General features: G+C 42.6%; 1 protein-coding gene across 3 annotated transcripts in view; it reads left to right on the top strand.

The window, feature by feature from the left end:
- Positions 1-19,014, top strand: part of kmt2bb (lysine (K)-specific methyltransferase 2Bb) — a 55,556-nt gene that overhangs the window by 5,280 nt on the left and 31,262 nt on the right. For all 3 annotated transcript variants that reach the window (XM_031837986.1, XM_031837984.1, XM_031837985.1), the window contains exons 2-11: positions 1,064-1,142; positions 7,376-11,692; positions 11,881-12,074; positions 12,300-12,413; positions 12,656-12,818; positions 12,966-13,200; positions 13,312-13,610; positions 17,082-17,185; positions 17,829-17,939; positions 18,755-18,868. In XM_031837986.1, coding sequence (XP_031693846.1) covers positions 1,064-1,142; positions 7,376-11,692; positions 11,881-12,074; positions 12,300-12,413; positions 12,656-12,818; positions 12,966-13,200; positions 13,312-13,610; positions 17,082-17,185; positions 17,829-17,939; positions 18,755-18,868 — 5,730 coding nt within the window. The remainder of the gene's footprint in view (positions 1-1,063; positions 1,143-7,375; positions 11,693-11,880; positions 12,075-12,299; positions 12,414-12,655; positions 12,819-12,965; positions 13,201-13,311; positions 13,611-17,081; positions 17,186-17,828; positions 17,940-18,754; positions 18,869-19,014) is intronic.

Genomic DNA, 19,014 nt, shown 5'->3' with positions numbered 1-19,014 from the left:
AATGTAGCTGTTTTATTGACCGGTTAATGATGGTCGGATAGTCGGCAGCAAAATTTACCAAAATTTGCAATCCTAGTACTGAACTGTGCTGTACTGTACCCTACATAGAAGTCTATGATTGGTTCAGATTTGTTCTGGACCAACTAAATTTGGTCTTAATTGGTGACAGAGATCATGAGAATAATGGCCAGTGTGTAGAATAATACCCATATATGCAAAGTAGGATATTGCATATTTTTTTTACCTTTTGTGTACCTAATTCAGGATACGTCACCATGAAGAGTGAAAATCATATCCATAATTATGCATTTCTGTGTTGTACAGATCAGAGACCGATTAGGTAATTCCGCAATCATTGTTCTGTTACCGGTTGTAAATTCACTTCACATAGTGTATTCAATAACCAAAATTGATTTTCAAAGTCAAGGTGTCATGTCATAGCTGACACTCCATTCTTTCTGCTAACATCTTTGAATCTGATGTTTTTGGAAAATGTGGTTGCATAAACAGAGGGAGATTTTACTGTTACCAAATTTAGCATCTGCACAGTTCTACCAGTAAATGTATTTTTGTGAAATTTTCTGTGTAAATTGTTCAAAGTAGTCCTTGTGCATAGAGTTTGTTCGGTTTGTTCAACTTTGAAATCAATATTTTTTTCTTAGCATACATTTTAATGTAAAACAATAGGAGTCTCTGCATAATTCTGTTATCATGGAATAACTTACTCACTACATGACATTACACAATGTAATTTTTGATTGCCCTGCCACTGTTCTCCCTCAAGATTGGGATATAAAAAAAGATCCTGTAGTCAACAGTATTAGTACTAGCATTCAATTGCATAGGCCTAGTTGTGTTCAGGTGTGTGTGTGTGTGTGTGTGTGTGTTAGGTTATTGTCACTGTTGTCAAAGCTTTTAGACCTAATTGTTGCATGTAAACTACTATTCATCAATTTCAAATGCATATTCGGTATCAAACTGTTGTGAGGTTATGGAAAATTGTGAAACAGTCGGAAAAAGAATGTTGGGTGTCCAAAGTTAATAATCTGACCTTGCCTTTCAGGGAGATGATTTCACAGGATTTGAATCTGATCGTAAAGGATATAAAGGCCCCATACGGTCCAGACATAATCCCTCCAAAAGTAAGTATTAGCCTATTCTACACCTATGCCCATCCCTTGCCACCTATCTATTATTCTTGGGCGGAATCGAGATTTTCATACTGTTATTCTGCCATACCGGGATTTACGGTATTACTGGTATAGCACAGCACACAAGAGGCTCAAAACGCAAAAAAAGGCCCATTGGCAGTCTATTACTAGAATTACAACAAAATTAGCACAATTAATGGCAAATTCTCGTAGATGCTTTTAGCTGAATGCTAACGGGCACAAACAAACAAACCAATTGCAAAGACTGGCAAATCCAGCTAATAATGTTATACAAGTATAGCTAGTAGTAATTTCTGGTGTAGACATTTACAAGCTAAAGTGAACGAGAGAAATTGTGCAAATAAACAAATTTGTGAAAGGGTGAAAAAAACGAGTAGGAAGCACAGAGAAAAAATGGCAACTGTACAGATAATTCATCCATAGCTCTTTGACTTATCAAACACGGCAGAAAGCTAACCGCCCGTCTCCTTATTAATTCAGCCACTTACTTAGATAACGAACAAGTAACCAAATACACAGCTGGAGAGTATAGCACATCTTAGACAGTTTTAAGATATCTGATGGCTAACACTTAGTAGTGAATTGCATACAAGTGTAACTTTATCACCTCATGTGCGCCACACAGAGACTCACCGATAGATATTGAACACAATGGACTCACCAACTTCCGCTTTCTCCCGAACACGACTGGCTGCTGTTCTGGGAAACTATGGTATGCTTCATAAATAAAAATGTGACTGGGGAAATAGGGTTGCACATTTTGGGGAATATTCAGAGGTGGAAACTTTCTGTGGGAATATATGCAAATGAATATTAATACCATTTAAATATAGATTTTTTTTGCATTGGATATATTTACCATATCATATGGAGACAAACATAAACCTTTTACCTTATCATAAGTAGACATAATTGCAAATTATTAAATCCTTCCAATGGAAAAAATGTATTTAAAAAATGTAGTTACTAATTGAACTTTAATTAAATGAGTTGACTCTTCACATGGGATGATTTCACTGAACAACAAAAGGGAATATATGATCCATCGCTTTTCCCAAAAATGTTTTCAACATACAGTGGGGAGAACAAGTATTTGATACACTGCCTATTTTGCAGGTTTTCCTACTTACAAAGCATGTAGAGGTCTGTCATTTTTATCATAGGTACACTTCAACTGTGAGAGACGGAATCTATAACAAAATCCAGAAAATCACATTGTATGATTATTTTTTCTAGAAACTAAAGCTTTGGTCGTCTTCCATGTCTTCTCCCTGGACCTCCTCAATGTCCACCTCTTGAACATCAGATTCTGAGGCCTCATCTTCACTATCACTTCCCAACCTTGTTGAGGATGTCTCGTTGTCAGTCTCAAAAAGCCTAAAATTTGCCCGGATGGCCACCAATTTTTCAACCCTTGTATTGGTCAGCCTGTTGCCTGCTTTGGTGTGTGTGCTCCCAAACAAGGACCAGTTGCGCTTTGAGGAAGCTGATGTTGGTGGGATTTGGAGGATGATGGAGGCAACAGGGGAAAGAGCCTCAGATCCACAAAGCCCCTTTCACCAGGTGGCTGATGAGATATGCTGGCACGACTGCCATATTGCATCTCCATCCCAAAGCCCTTGCTTGGAAGTGTACTTCGCCAGACTGCCAAGAACCTTGCCCTCATCCAGGCCAAGGTGGCGAAGACACGGTAGTGATGACACCATAGGCCTTGTTGATATCTGCACCAGACAGGATGCTCTTGCCAGCATACTTGGGGTCCAACATTTACACTGCGGTGTGTATGGGCTTCAGGCAGAAGTCTTTGCGCTTTTTGATGCATTTCAGAACTGCAGTTTCCTCTGCTTTGAGCAACAGTGAAGTGGGCAGGGCCGTACGGATTTCTTCTCTTACATCTTCAAGCAGAGTCTGAACATCAGACAAGATGGCATTGTCTCCCTCAATCCGTGTAATGGCTACTGCTATAGGTTTCAGGCTGTTTACCACTCTCTTCCAAAATACATCATCCAGGAGGATCCTCTTGATGGGGCTGTCCATATTTGCAGACTGTGATATGGCCATTTCTAGGAGAGACTCCTTCCCCTCCAGGAGACTGTCAAACATGATGACAACACCACCCCAACGGGTGCTGCTGTGCAGCTTCAATGTGGGGCTCTTATTCTTCTCACTTCTCTTGGTGACGTAGATTGCTGCTATAACTTGATGACCCTTCACATACCTAACCATTTCCTTGGCTCTCTTGTAGAGCGTATCCATTGTTTTCAGTGCCATGATGTCCTTGAGGGGCAGATTCAATGCATGATCAGCACAGCCAATGGATGTGAGGGTAGAACTCTTTGACTTTAGACCAAGCAGCCATCATGTTCGCAGAATTGTCTGTCACGAGTGCAAATACCTTCTGTGGTCCACGTTCATTGACTGCCTTCAGCTCATCTGCAATGTGGAGACCGGTGTGTCTGTTCCTTGTGTCTGTGCTCTTGTAGAATACCGGTTGAGGGGTAAGAGATGATGTAGTTAATTTTTCCTTACCCACGAACATTCAACCACCCATCAGAGATGATTGCAATACAGTCTGCTTTCTCTATGATTTGCTTGACTTTCACTTGAACTCTGAACTATGCATCAAGCAAATTAGTAGATAAATCATGTCTGGTTGGAGGGGTGTATGCTGGGCGAAGAACATTCAGAAATCTCTTCCAATACACATTGCCTGTGGGCATCCGAGGTGAACCAGTTGCATGCACAGCTCAAGCAAGACATTCATCAGCATTTCTCTGATTACGTTCCTCCATTGAGTCAAATAAACTTCTGATTCCAGGAGGACCATGAGCTGTTGCTATCGATAAGGTGTCTCATCATTTTCACCTCGAATAGAAGTAGAGGGACTTTTGTCAGAGGTTGCTTGTTGTGAGCGCTGAGGGAACTTGATGCACTTGGCCAGATGATTCTGCATCTTTGTTGCATTCTTCACATGATTTGGCACAGTATTTGCAATTGGGCACAGCTTTTCCTTCTACATTGACTGCAGTGAAATATCTCCAAACATCAGATAGTGCCTGTGGCATTTTCCTGTAAATATTACAAAAGAATTGTAAGAAAAAACAAAATACAATTCCATATACAGATAAATAGTTAAGCAGTCAGATTAAACAACTCCTTTTGTATGATAAATGTTTTAAAATGAAACGTATGGAAATGGATGAATTAACACTCCTCAGTTTGCAGGCTCATGCAAGCTAAAACACACACGGTAGCAAACACTAACTAGCAGAATTTGTTAACCAGTTAGAAATGATTTAAACACACTTTGCTGTAGGCAACTATTTACTAGTTAACAAATGTATGTATGTCATATAAAATATATCCCCTCACCCAGTATTGTAATCAAAACCTACCAGAAAGCATGTAGTCCTTGGCTCAGACAGTGTAGTAGTGTGGGCTCAACATTAGTGTGCAAGATCTTGAGAATCAGCTGTACATGTGATGGAAGATGCCGTGGGTTGCAATTCCATTTAATTGGGGATAGTTTAACCAAAATATGCCACAAGACCTAGAAGTGCCTCGTGTATCCCACATAAAAGGTTCACTGTTATAAATGAACTTTTTTGAAGAATTTAAGCAAAAGTCCCAGGCTTATCTTCCCATGGAAAATTCCTGGAAAGTTCCCGACCCTTTGCAATCCTTCTCATGATACCTAGGAAGTAAGTGTTATGTTCGGGGTAAATCCAACACACCACATCACTGAGTAACTCACTTCATATTTACAATGTTATGGGTTTGCTTGTCATCGGCAACTGCTAGTGAGTTTTGTTTTAGGACAAAAAGAAACAGAATAGAGATAAGCACAAGCAAAATCCTTGAGGAAAACCTGGTTTGGTGTGCTTTCCAACAGCCACTGGAAGACAAGTTCACCATTCAACAAGACAATAACCTACTACACAAGGACAAATATGTACATCAAATTAATATTTGTTACATGCGCCGAATACAACCGGTGTAGACCTTACAGTGAAATTCTTACTTACAGGCTCTAACCAATAGTGCAAAAAAGGTATTAGGTGAACAATGGGTAAGTAAAGAAATAAAACCACAGTAAAAAGGCTATATACAGTAGCGAGTCTAAAAGTAGCGAGGCTACATACAGACACAGGTTAGTCAAGCTGATTGAGGTAGTATTCACATATGGTTAAACTGACTATGCATATATTATGAACAGAGAGTAGCAGTAGCGTAAAAGAGGGGTTGGTGGGTGGTGGGACACAATGCAGATAGCCTGGTTAGCCAATGTTCTCGGGGGACTGGTTGGTCGGCCTAATTGGGGTTGTATTTTCATGAATGTATAGTTAGTGACTATGCATATATGATAAACAGAGAGTAGCATCAGCGTAAAAGAGGGGTTGGGTTGGGGGTGGCACACAATGCAAATAGTCCGGGTAGCCATTTGATTACCTGTTCAGGAGTTTTTTTTATGGCGTGGGGGTAAAAACTGTTGAAGCCTTTTTGTCCTAGACTTGGCACTCCGGTTCCGCTTGCCATGCGGTAGAGAGAACTACATACATGCAGTTGAAGTCGGAAGGTTACACACTTAGGTTGGAGTCATTAAAACTTGTTTTTCAACTTCACAAATTTCTTGTTAACAAACTATAGTTTTGGCATATCGGTTCAGAAATCTACTTTGTGCATGACACAAGTCATTTTTCCAAAATTTGTTTACAGACAGATTATTTCACTTAATTCACTATCACAATTCCAGTTGGTCAATCCTATAGAAAATGTGTGGGCAGAACTGAGAAGGCATGTGTGTGCAAGGAGGCCTACAAACCTGACTCGGTTACACCAGCTCTGTCAGGAGGAATTGGCCAAAATTCACCCAACTTATTGTGGAAAGCTTGTGAAAGGCTACCCAAAATGTTTGACCCAAGTTAAAGGGAATGCTACTAAATACTAATTGAGTCTGTGAAATTCTGACCCACTGGGAATGTGATGAAAAAAAGCTGAAATCAATCATTCTCTACTATTATTCTGACATTTCACATTCTTAAAATAAAGTGATCCTAACTGACCTAAGACAGGGAATTTTTATTAGGATTAAATGTCAGGATCTGTGAAACTGAGTTTAAATGTACTTGTCTAAGGTGTATGTAAATGTCTGACTTCAACTGTACGTACCTACATACAGTGGTGTAAAGTACTTTGGTATTTTTACTTAAGTAGTTTGTTTTGGACTTTACTATTTATGTTTTTACTACTTTTACTTCACTACATTCCTAAAGAAAATAATGTACTTTTTACTCCATTTTCTATGACACTCAAAATTACTTGTTACATTTTGAATGCTTAGCAGGTCAGAAAAAGGGTCTAATTCACACACTTATCAAGAGAACATCCCTGGTCATCCCTACTGCCTGAGCTGGAGGACTCACTAAACACAAAGTGCTTAATTTGTAAATTATGTGTAAGTGTTGGAGTGTGCCCCTCTATCCAGAATAAAATGGTGATCTGTTTTGCTTAATATAAGGACTTTGAAATCTATTTATACATTTACTTTTGATACTTAAGTATATTTAAGACCCAATACTTTTAGACTTCTACTCTGGTATTTTACTGGGTGACTTTCACTATTACTTGAGTAATTTTCTGTTAAGGTATATTGGGTACTTTTTCCGCCACTGCAAGTCTATACTGGTGTTGCTTACGAAGACGACATTGAAGGTTACTGAGAGGCCTAGTTACAACTTATCCCTTAAATCTGCTTGAAAATCTATGGCAAGACTTGAAAATGGACGTCTAGATCAGCAACCAACATGACAGCCTGCAGAATTTTAAATAGAGTAATGTGCAAATATTGTGCAATTCAGTGGTGCAATGCTCTTATAGACTCACCCATAAAGACTCACAGCTGTAATTACTGCCAACGGTGATTCTGACGACTATTCACACCCCTGAGTAAATATATATGTAAATTAGATTTGTGTATTTCATTTGCAATAAATTAGCAAATCTTTTTTTCGTGTTTTCACTTTGTCATTATGGGGTATTGTGTGTAGATGGGTGAGAAATTTCATTTTAAACCAATTTGAATTCTGGCTGTAACACAACAATGTGGAATAAGAGAAGGGGGTATGTATACTTTCTGAAGCCATTGTATATCAGCTTAGATATGATAGTAATTTCTTCTCTCATTTGTTCTTTTCCTCCATAAGGTGATCCTGTCCAAACAAAATCAAAAAGGATACGAGAGAAGCCACCCCTTGTTGTCACCCCAAAGGAGACAGATGTGTCTCCCACTCCTGAAGAAGATGCACAATCTTCACAAGAAATCCACTGTGCAATTTCTCCAGATGCAGTGCCTTCCAAGGAAGGTAGGAAGGGTTCAAAAAACAAGCACTCAAACCCAGCAAAGGAGAGGCGTCCTGCGAAAAACGGGGCCGCTTTAACTCCAAGGATTACCATCAAGTTGGTGGCCAAGAAGACGGTGAGAAAGGAAAAGGGAGGACGTATAAAATCTGTGGAGAAGCTGAAGGTAAAAGGATTACATTTTCAATCAAAGGCTAATGACGTCAAAGGTGACCAGATCTCCAGTGCCCATGTCAAATTAAAGACCGAGACACAAGCTGATGAGGCACAGCATCTGAATGGCACTGAGGATGAGGGAGGCGGAGGAGCCATACCGGCAAGGAGGCGTGGTAGATCTGCCTCCAAGATCACTGAACCCTGTGTTCAAAGTGGGGCCAAAGTTGGGGATGTTGATGACCAAAAATCAGAGGGGGGTAGAAAATCAACAGGCAAACAGGACATTGCACTGGAAAGTGGAAATGCGGCGCCAAAAACAGACATTAAGAAATTCAAACGGAAAGAAAGAACCACAGAGGTAAGCACTGAAGTCAATAAACTGGTGATCCGGAGAAGAAGTAGAACTACTAATCCACCCTCCGAAACACATGAAGGCCTTGTAACAGAATCAAAAAACCAGAGCAATGACAAAGTATGTCTGGCAGAGTCATTGTTAGAGGTTTCAAGAATAGAGGAAGCCAAACCACCACCCAGAAAGAGTAGGCGTAAACAAAGCAAGGCACATCAAGGAGAGAAGATTGTCACAGAAATCCATGTTCCTTTAGCCACAGAACCTGAAAAGCCAATTGTTGAATCCAATGACGGTCTGGCTTTTAAAAATGATGATGACATAATCGGGATTCCAAGTTTTAAGCTGATTAAAATCAGAAACCCCAAATTGGAAGGCTCATCTCGGACTGACAGTAAGGGCTCCTCTCGTAAGAAGAAACGAAGCAAGTTTGTGTGGACACTTACATTGGTTAAGGGGAAAAGAAAGGACACCCAAGTGCAGAGCTCTGGAAATACTGTCAAAGGAACAGAGAAGCAGCGGAATAACGCTGAATTAGACAAAGACTCTCTTTTTGAACCCAGTGTGATCAAGAATGTTGAGAGCCCTGAAGAGAAAGGGGCCATGAGTTGTGCTACTTCCAGAGATGCTGAGCACACACATAATGAGAAGTCTTCCAAGAAGAAGATTAAGGAGACTTTGTCTCTTGAGGAAAAGTCATCTCTTCATGTTGAGGTGGGACAGGGAATGCAACCACATCCAGAGGAGGCCACTCAAACTGACTGTGGTGATACTGTGGCAATGGTTGTTCCACCCCTTCAGATAAAAAAGGTCTCCTCACCCGGTAAACCTAAACGCTCAAAACCATCATTCCTGATCCATCAAACTACTCCTGCGCCTGAAGAAAAAAAGATGGTGGTAATCACAAAAGATTCAAGTGAAATTCTGGAGGAAAAAATGTCTTTATCAGACACAAATGCTGTGCCAACTCTCAAAGCAAGGAGGAGAAGACTGGCGAAGATGTCTACACCACGGAAGAAGCGTGGAAGTCATAAACCCTGGACAACCCACAAACACAAGCTTCAAACAAGTCCAAATGTGGAACATCCATCTGATGAACCTGCCAGTGAAGCAGAACCACAGACCAATGAGGTTTTGAAGACTGAGGTTTCCACATTGTCTGTTTCTAAACCTAGAAGGAGAAGAAGTTTGAGTGTTTCAGTTCGAAAGAGGCCAGGGAAGACACAGATGTTACCTGAACCCACTGAATCTCCAAACACCGAGTTAGCCCCATCTGAACCACAGACAGAGGTCTCCACATTGTCTGTTGTCTCTAAACCTAGGAGAAGAAGTTCTAACCTTTCAATTAGAAAGAAGTCAAGGAAGACACCATCTGAAACTGCAAACACAGAGATGGCCCCATCTGAACAACAGAGAGAGGTCTCCACATTGTCTGTATCTAAATCTAGGAGGAGAATAAATTCTATCCTTTCAATTAGAAAGAAGTCAAAGACACCAACGTTATCTGAAACTCCCAACACCGAGATAGCCCCATCTGAACCAGAGACAGAGGAGGCCTGTAAGTTGTCTGTTGTCTCTAAACCTAGGAGAAGAACATCTAGCCTTTCAATAAGAAAGAAGTCAAAGACACCAACATCTGAAACTCCAACCACCGAGACGGCCCGATCTGAACAGCAGACAGAGGAGATCTCTACATTGCCTGTTGTCTCTAAATCTAGGAGGAGAAGAAATTCTAGCCTTTCAATTAGAAAGAAGTCAAAGATGCCAACATCATCTGAAACTCCAAACACCGAGATGGCCCCATCTGAACCACAGACAGAGGAGGTCTCTACGTTGTCTGTTGTATCTAAACCTAGGAGAAGAACTTCTAGCCTTTCAATTAGAAAGAAGTCAAAGACACCAAGATCTGAAACTCCAACCACCGAGACGGCCCGATCTGAACAGCAGACAGAGGAGATCTCCACATTGTCTGTTGTCTCTAAATCTAGAAGGAGAAGAAATTCTAGCCTTTCAATTAGAAAGAAGTCAAAGACACCAACATCATCTGGAACTCCAAACACAGAGATGGCCCGATCTGAACAGCAGACAGAGGAGATCTCCACATTGTCTCTTGTCTCTGAACCTAGGAGAAGAACTTCTAGCCTTTCGATTAGAAAGAAGTCAAAGACACCAACATCTGAAACTCCAAACATAGAATTAGCCCAATCTGAACCTGTGACTTTGGCTGACACTCAACCAGAGGTAAAGGTGGAGCCAGAGACCCAGCCAATAGGGAGTGGAAAGGTGCTGCTTTTAGAGCCCTCTGTTATTGAAAAGACAGAACGACGCCATCATAGAAGTCTGTTCAAACATGGCAAAAAGAAGCGAAGAGCCTTGATTGGACAGAGGCAGAAACTAAGGCAGAGGCCAGAAGGGAGCACGAGTGATGAGAGTAAATTACCTGAAAGTAAGGTACCTGAAGCTGTTGAAGAGGTGGACCTAAAGGAAGTTTATTCCCCAGAGGCTGCTTCCACACTGGCAAGCTCTAAACTCATTGGTATCCTCAAGACCAAGAATAGAAGGAAAAAGGTCCCCAATTCAAGCCTTCAGTTCCTTGGTAGCAAAAGACCAAGAGCCAGGCCTAAAACTCTATCTAAGCAGATAGAAATTGATCTCGCCCAGCAAATTTTGGAGGAGCAGGATATACAAGACACTGTGGATGATGAACCACAGTCTGATGCTTTTGATGACCAGCATGGTAAATCAAAGTACCTTAAAAACATAAAGCACTTCATCATGCCTGTTGTCAGTGCCCGGTCCTCACGGGTGATCAAGACTCCACAGAGGTTTATGGATGATGCTGGCATGTCTGTTTTGCCTCGTAGAAACTCCCCAAAGAAAGGCCAACTATTCGGCTTACACCCACGCACTGGAAGGAAACGAGAAGATGGCACAGGTAGAGAGCTTACTCCTGATCTGCATGTCGACGATGAAGAATTTCTGAATGAGGCGCAGTTAGATGTCGATTTGTTCTCAACTCAGGAACTCGAACAGGAAACCACTGACATGAGTGACGGCTTATCCTCCGGAAAGCAATTTGGAAAGAGGAGGTCCCTTTTGAGGAATCCCAGTTTCAAGTGGCATGTGCCAGGAGAGTCTGGTGAGGAAGTATATACGCTGGACAAAACTCTTCAGAGCGAGTATGAGACTTTACTTTTATCCAAAGAAATCCAAATTGCTTCTGACCCATCAACCGATCCCCAGGAGGTTCAGAAAAAGAAAAGGTGCTACAAGTTCAACAAGCAAACATCTCACCTAAATATGTACAAGCGACTGAAGAAGCTGCAACCAGGACTTCCCAAAAGGAGAAGAAAAAACATGATGACAGATGGTGTTTGCAATACTCTTCAATCTTCTGTTCATATGCTAGCGGAAGGTCTGGATGATGAAGTCAAGAGCATCTGTCTAAAGAAACGTCCCACAATCACAGCTCCAAGCAAACCCAAATCAAAGCAAGGCAAATCCAAGCTCAAGATTGAGGACCTTGATAGCCCTGGGGTTGTGCGAAAAGTCTCTGTGTGTGTTCGGACTATGAACTCAAAGTTCTTAACATTTCAATATGGAGAACATGAGGAGTTGACAGAGGAAGACAAAACAAATGCTGAAAATGTTATTGCAGGTAAGAAAAGAGCAATCAATTAATGCGTATAGTTGTTCAACATTAACTTGCTTGATAAATAACTGCACATTATGTAAACCTGGTATTTTTGTTTATTTGTATGTTACTTGGTTTAATATGTATGTTTTCACTGCTTGAACTACCCTGGAAAGTAAAGTGACATACCTTTTGGACTTTCTCTGTCCCAGAAGCAGGAAAGCTTGAGCCACAGGAACTGCATCTGGACACGATCGCTGAGCCTGACCGTGCTGCTGCTGAGGAGAAAGGAGCCACCCAGAGAGTTTGCCTCACAGGGGCCAATAAGAGGATGTTCAATCTGCTCAAGAAAGCCAAGGTCCAGCTCAACAAGATCGACCAGCAGAAACAACTCAAGTCCTCAGGGGTAATAATTGTCTCACTCATAAAAAGAATACACATTAAAATTGCCATGCAGACAGTTATTTTTTTGCACTAAACAACATGCATGATGGGACTTTTTTCTGATACAGAATATGCTTTATGTTTCCCCTCATTGTCATTAAATAGGATGATATTCATTAACATCTATTGTGATATCTCTGGAGAGCTTCCTGTGTAAGCCCATAGTGATGAAACATGTTACCTGCAGCTTCTATCAGGGCCTGCTGGCTCCAGAGATGCAGCAGGGAAGAGACAAAGGAGGAAACCGAAAGAGCAGCTTGAGCCTGCTGCCTCAAACATGACTGACCCTCCCCTGTCACAGGTATTGGTATATGAACACAATCCTGGTCTGTGCTGTTCTCTGCACATTTTAGCTTCAGTGTCTCTCGCTTTTCAATGTGTCTGAATGCAACTTTGTCTCTTTCTCTTACTCAATAAAGTATCAGTATGTTGTTTCTTCCTCACTAAGACCCACCTATTCTGGTCATAAATACATTTTTCATTGTGATAAAAGAATGTGTCATAACAGCATCCCTCCCTGTCCCCCTCTCTCCTTGTTACCAGGAGTTCCGCAGAGCGGGGGGTCCACGCATCAAACACGTGTGCCGTGCAGCAGCTGTGGTGTTGGGCCAACCTCGTGCACTGGTGCCCGATGACATGATCCCCAGACTCAGTGCTCTGCCACTGCATGAGAGAACTGGCATATCTCCTTCTGGCAAGAACCAAGGTAGAGCCTCAAGCTTTCAAAACGGATTATCAATGCAAATCTCATAACAAACTTTTTTAAGTGACATCATGCGTTCTTGTCTTTCCCCACAACTTTCTGTGACTTTCCTATGAAAGATATCATAATCATATACCTTACCTATTGCAGGTGGTCGGTCTCCCTCTGGGCCAGACAGCCCTGGGCTGCCGGACCAGAAGGTTACCAAGGTCAGGAAGTCGGGAGCAGGTTTTGCTAAACAAAAGAGCCTTGGACCATTCGGGCTCCGCTCTCGGAGGTGTGGGATCTGCAAGGGCTGCAACCATGAGGAGGACTGTGGCGAGTGCATGAACTGCCTGGACAAACCCAAATTTGGAGGGCCCAATACGAAGCGACAGTGCTGCGTGTAAGTGTACTGCTCATCAGAATTGCAAAGGTGACCAACTCACATATATGCTACTGAATTATATAGATTGAATAGACAACTAAATGACAAATGTATTTCTCTCTCCAAAAGATATAAAAGATGCGATCAGATTGAAGACAGAAAGGCACGTCGTCTGAGTGGCAAGTTTCCTAGAGGTCCTGGGAAGCGCAGGCGGCACTCCCTCAGCGTGGGTCAGTCTAGCAATGAGGAAGTTGATGGGATGGAGGTGGGGGACAGCCAGAGCCCATCTGTGAGGAAGCAGCCGCGGCGTTGTGTGAAGCCGCGCTCCTACTTTGACCTGCTGGACTATGACTCCGACCTGGAGATCACTGTGGGCTCCAACTCTGCCTCCCCCGGCCGGAGGAGAGGCCCCGGCCCACGCAGCCAAGGTAGTAATATAACATTATTAAGAAGTGATCATACAAACGGATTTTCCTCTGTTTATTTAATATTGTCAGATCTTCTAGAACAGGTATTCCCAAACTGGGGTACGCACAATGCCGTCGGGGGTACGCCAAATACAAATGTGATTCACATTTTTAAAATAAATAAATAGAAATTCTTCACATTTTCAAACAGTCCATTTAGTAAGGCCCACTTCCATAGAGACACATACCAGCTCTACTGGTAGTACTACACCTGCACCCGTCGACTATACATTGTTCTGCTTCCACAAGCACGTTGTCGTGGTAATTTCCTGTATTACTAAATGAGGAGAGTTTACAAACCACACACCAGTCAGTTATACTTAAACTTCATCTTTAATTATATGAGCTTCACCATAGCCCTTTGACTCTCAGATCAATTCAGTGTCTATAAATTAATTCTGAGAGTGCCTATAAGAGAATACCAAGATCTTTTATAGCCAAGATACACCCCTCTCAACTTACATGACGAACCACAGATCTTAGGAACAGTTCACAAAGAAAGACTTTTACTTGAGAGAGGAGTATCCCATAGCCAGATAGCATTAGCTATAAATTATCATTCAGTTTGGTCTCTAAGACGAGGTTCTCATCTCGTTCCTGAGACTTCATAGTACCAAAACATTACCTCATCCAATGGCATTTATCAATTGTCAACTTTAGATACATCTCAAGAACACCCCACTCCTGGACAAGCTCACTGAGGGGAGTGAGCCTCTAGGTCATATACTATGAAAGATAAGTGCAACATCAGAGGGGTAATACAATGGTTCCAGACACTGCCATACTCCTCCCCCCAATGGGAAAAGGAGGGAGTGACTGGCGTACAGACATTGTGGAGCACTTCACATGGTTTAACAGATACATTCACATATGAAGATAATGTTCAAACCTGACCTCTCCCCTCTTTGTGCCCCAAGTGACTTTTCCCTAGCTGTGAAGGGAAAAGTGCAACTGCCAACAGTATAGTCCAAAAAGAGACATTCTAATGACAAAAATCTCATATAAGCATATTATGAAAGTAAATAAAACATCTTATTTATCAATGTTACCCAACTAATTCTGATTCATCCGCAACAACGTCCAATGCTAGCATCAGTAATTCTACATTTGTTGTTAGCCCAGCTAGCATGGACACTGACAGTTGTGAATCTGATGCAGCCGAAGAGCTACTGCCCCCTTCCCCAGGAAAACACCGAACAACAGACAGGGACATTGGACCATCGAAGAGGTGCAAATATGATGACAACTACATTGATTTGGGGTTCATTTACATTGGGAGTAGTGCTTTTCCTCAGCCACTGTGTGTTATATGTGTAAAAGCACTATCTTAGAACTCAATGAAACCTTCACTCTTGCACAGACATTTAGAAACAAAACATACCAATTTGAAAAATAAGCCAAAGCAGTTTTTTGAGTGAGAATTAAGATGACTTTTTGAGTAGTAAGACATGTATAAAAGCAACAGATGCCATTTATAAGAAGGGGCTAGAAGCATCTTATATGGTGAGCTACAGAGTGGCTAGGAAAGGCAAGCCCCATACTATTGTGAAGGACTTACTACTTCCTGCTGATGTGGATATGGCTGGGGGGAAAGGCCAAATAAACTATACAGACAGTGCCTTCATCAAACAACACTGTTTCACGACGCAACAGTGACATGGCAGATGTTTTGAAACAATTACTGCTTCGCAAACAAGCCAGTAAATTCTATATGTTACAGCTGGATGAGTCAACAGACGTGGTGGGCCTGGCACAGCTTCTGGTATAGGTCCGTTACGTTTATGGGGGAAGACATCCTCTTCTGCAAACCAAAACAACAGGAGAGGATATTTTTAAAGTACTGGACATCTTTGTGACAATGCTGGGCCTTGTCAAATGGACTTAGGTGGTCAAGATGTGTTGGTATCTGTACTGATGGCACAAAAGCCATGATAGGGAGACATAGTGGAGCGGTAACGCGTGTGCAAGCAGTTGCTCCCGACGCTACTTGGGTACACTGCAGCATCCACCGAGAGGCTCTTGCTACCAAGGGAATGTGCAGCTTGAAAGACGTTTTGGACACTACAGTGAAAATGGTAAAATTTTAAAGCAAGCCCCCTGACCTCTAATGTATTTTCTGCACTATGCAAGGATATGGGCAGTGACCATGTAACGTTTTAACCACACACAGAAGTGCAATTCTCTTTACTGACCATAATTTTCACTTGTATATACTGCTTGCATGATGATGAGTTTCTCACACGACTGGCCTATCTGGGTGATGTTTTTTCTCGCCTGAATGATCTGAATCTAGGATTACAGGGACTCTCTGCAACTATATTCATTGTGTGGGACAAAATTGAGGCTATGATTAAGAAGTTGGAGCTCTTCTGTCTGCATTAACAAGGACAACACACAGGTCTTTCCATCATTGTAGTTTTTTTTTAATGTGCAAATTAACTCAAGCTTACGGACAATGTTAAATGTGATATAGCGAAGCACCTGAGTGAGTTGGGTGCGCAATTACGCAGGTACTCTCCCGAAATGGATGACACAAACAACTGGATTCGTTATCCCTTTCATGCCCTGCCTCCAGTCCACTTTCCGATATCTGAACAAGAGAGCATCTTCGAAATTGCAACAAGCGGTTCTGTGAAAATTGAATTTAATCAGAAGCCACTGCCAAATTTCTGGATTGGGCTGCGCTCAGAGTATCCTGCCTTGGCAAATCACGCTGTTAAGACACTGATGCCCTTTGCAACCACATACCTATGTGAGAGTGGATTCTCGGCCCTCACTAGCATGAAAACTAAATACAGGCACAGAATGATGAATGATAAAATGATTTAAGACTGAGACTCTCTCCAGTACAACCCAACATTGCAGAGTTATATGCATCCTTTCAAGCACACCCTTCTCATTAACCTGTGGTGAGTTATTCACACCCTTCTCATTAACCTGTGGTGAGTTATTCACACCCTTCTCATTAGCCTGTGGTGAGTTATTCACACCCTTCTCATTAACCTGTGGTGAGTTATTCACACCCTTCTCATTAACCTGTGGTGAGTTATTCACAATTTTCGATTAATAAATAAAGTTTTATATGTAAGATTGCTAAATAAAGAGCAAATATTATTATATTATTATTTGTGCCTTGGTCCAAAAAGAGCTCTTTGTCACTTCCCACAAGCCGGGTTGTGACAACTCACACAGATTCTTGTGTTTAATAAATGTATAGTGTGTGTGTGGCAGGCTTACAATGATGGCAACAAACAATATTTGAGAGTGTGCTGTCCCTGGTATTAGTGCAGCTGAAGGTTGAATGTTTGAAGGGGTACGGGACTATAAAAAGTTTGGGAACCACTGTTCTAGAAGATCCCGTTCATAGCTGTGAGGTAATGTATTAACGCTGTATGTCTAATGACCACTGCAATGGTTCCTTTTCGTCTTCAGACTTTGTCTCTCTGGATGGATTCCTGGGAGATCTGTCGGACGACGGTGTGAGACATCGCAGGCTGCACCACCGAGTCCCTCCTGGTCGCCGTAAAACTGACAAGGTAAAGAATCACAACAGGGCTGCTGCTCTGATGCCACTGAGCAGGCGGTGCATGAATTGACAGTTTCTGGGTCTCCTAGGTGTATAACACAAAGGATCTCCACAACCCACTCCCCACCCTTCCCTCTCTCTCTCTCCAATCTCTCCATATTTCCACTCACTTCGTGTTCCCTCTGCTGCACCTCATGGTGGGATTCCCTGTCCTCTTCCTTCTCTCTCCTCTCATTCTGAGTTAAGCTGCTGCTTGCTTATAGCTGCTCGTGGCAGATAACGCTGGTGCTCTTTTGCTTTGGCCTCAGCAGTCCCACCCTTCACAGGCACAGCAGAAGCAAACAGGCCTGTGGAGTGGTGGTGTCTACAGCTGGCTGGACGATGACCACCAGGGAGAGGGAGAGTCAGAGGGGCTGTCGGCGGAGCAGCTACTTGCACAGATGACTCAGTCCCCCCGACACCCACAGCCAGACCTGGAGCTATCCTCCTCCTACCCCGAGGACCAAGGGTCTCCCCACCCCTGGCGCCTGCTATCCCACACTGGGGCCACTCTGGGGTGGCCAAGGGCCAGGGTAGGGGGTGAGAGGGGAAGGATGTTGGTGGAGGCGGGGTGGGGACGAGCCCGTTTTCATCCTCCGTCATATTTTTCCCAGAATCCTCTGGAACAGACGCCACCCAGCGTCCTGGCCGCCCTGGCCAATGGATTCGACCAGAGGGAGAGGGAGCCCTCCGAGCCTACGCACAAGATCGGCGTGGACTTCAAGGTCGGATGCTTTACTTTGACTCTTGTAGCTGTGTTTTTAGAGATCTCATTTACCAGTTAGCTACTGATTTTGCTTGTCGAGCCAATCCAGAAAAATATAGGCCCAGCGCAAGTGCATTGATTTAAACAACTGAACTTCAGCCTTGCATTATAATTAAGCAATAAAGCACAGGTGTGGTTTATTTCAGCAGTAAGGCCCGAGGGAGTGTGGTATATGGCCAATATACCACGGCTAAGGGCTGTTCTTAAGCACGACGCAACACGGAGTACCTGGACACAGCCCTTAGCCGCGGTATATTGGCCATATATCACAAACCCCTGAGGTGCCTTATTGCTATTATAAACCGTTTACCAACAGAGTTAGAGCAGGGCTCATAGCTTTCAGCATTCAGGGCTTGAACCACCCAGTTTATAATGGCCAATATACCAGAAATCCCTGAGGTGCCTTATTGCTATTATAAACTGTTACCAACATAAATATAACAGTAAATAAGTTGTTTTGTGTCATACCCGTGCTATATTGTATGCAAAATATACGGCAAGAATGCTGTTTCAGCCTATCAGCATCCAGGACCCAAACTACTCTGTTTATAACCATGGTTAAATTAGCCATTATCATCATCAGGTTTTGTCTTTGGTTTGGTTTATTTCTGTAATACCCTTATCTATCCACTGGATGTCAGTGTTCTTCTACATCAAGAGTCCAGAAGGCTGTTTTCCATCTCTGTATCTCCCACTCCTGTGTCTGACTCTGTACTGCGGGCCTCCGTATGAAAGCTGAAAGCTGTGTCTAAGCCTCCCCTGTCTGCCATGCAGGAGGACTGTGACCTCCAGAACGTGTGGATGATGGGAGGCCTGAGTATCCTGACCTCTGTACCCATCATGCCCCCCTGTGTCTGCCTGCTGTGTGCCAGTAAAGGACAACAAGAGGTAAAGGCTCACAACATGGCTCTGTTATTACAATGTCCCATTGGAGGAATGTCTTTGTTTTCAACACTGATATTTGCTATAGGATGTTTTGACATGTAGGATGTTTTTGTCAATGTATGGCCATGATGGATCTTTTGAATCCACCA

This window comes from Oncorhynchus kisutch, linkage group LG13 (genome assembly GCF_002021735.2).
Source record: "Oncorhynchus kisutch isolate 150728-3 linkage group LG13, Okis_V2, whole genome shotgun sequence".
Lineage (NCBI taxonomy): Eukaryota > Metazoa > Chordata > Actinopteri > Salmoniformes > Salmonidae > Oncorhynchus > Oncorhynchus kisutch.
The sequence above is the reverse complement of the archived record's forward strand: the minus strand, read 5'-3'. Positions and strand labels throughout refer to the sequence as shown.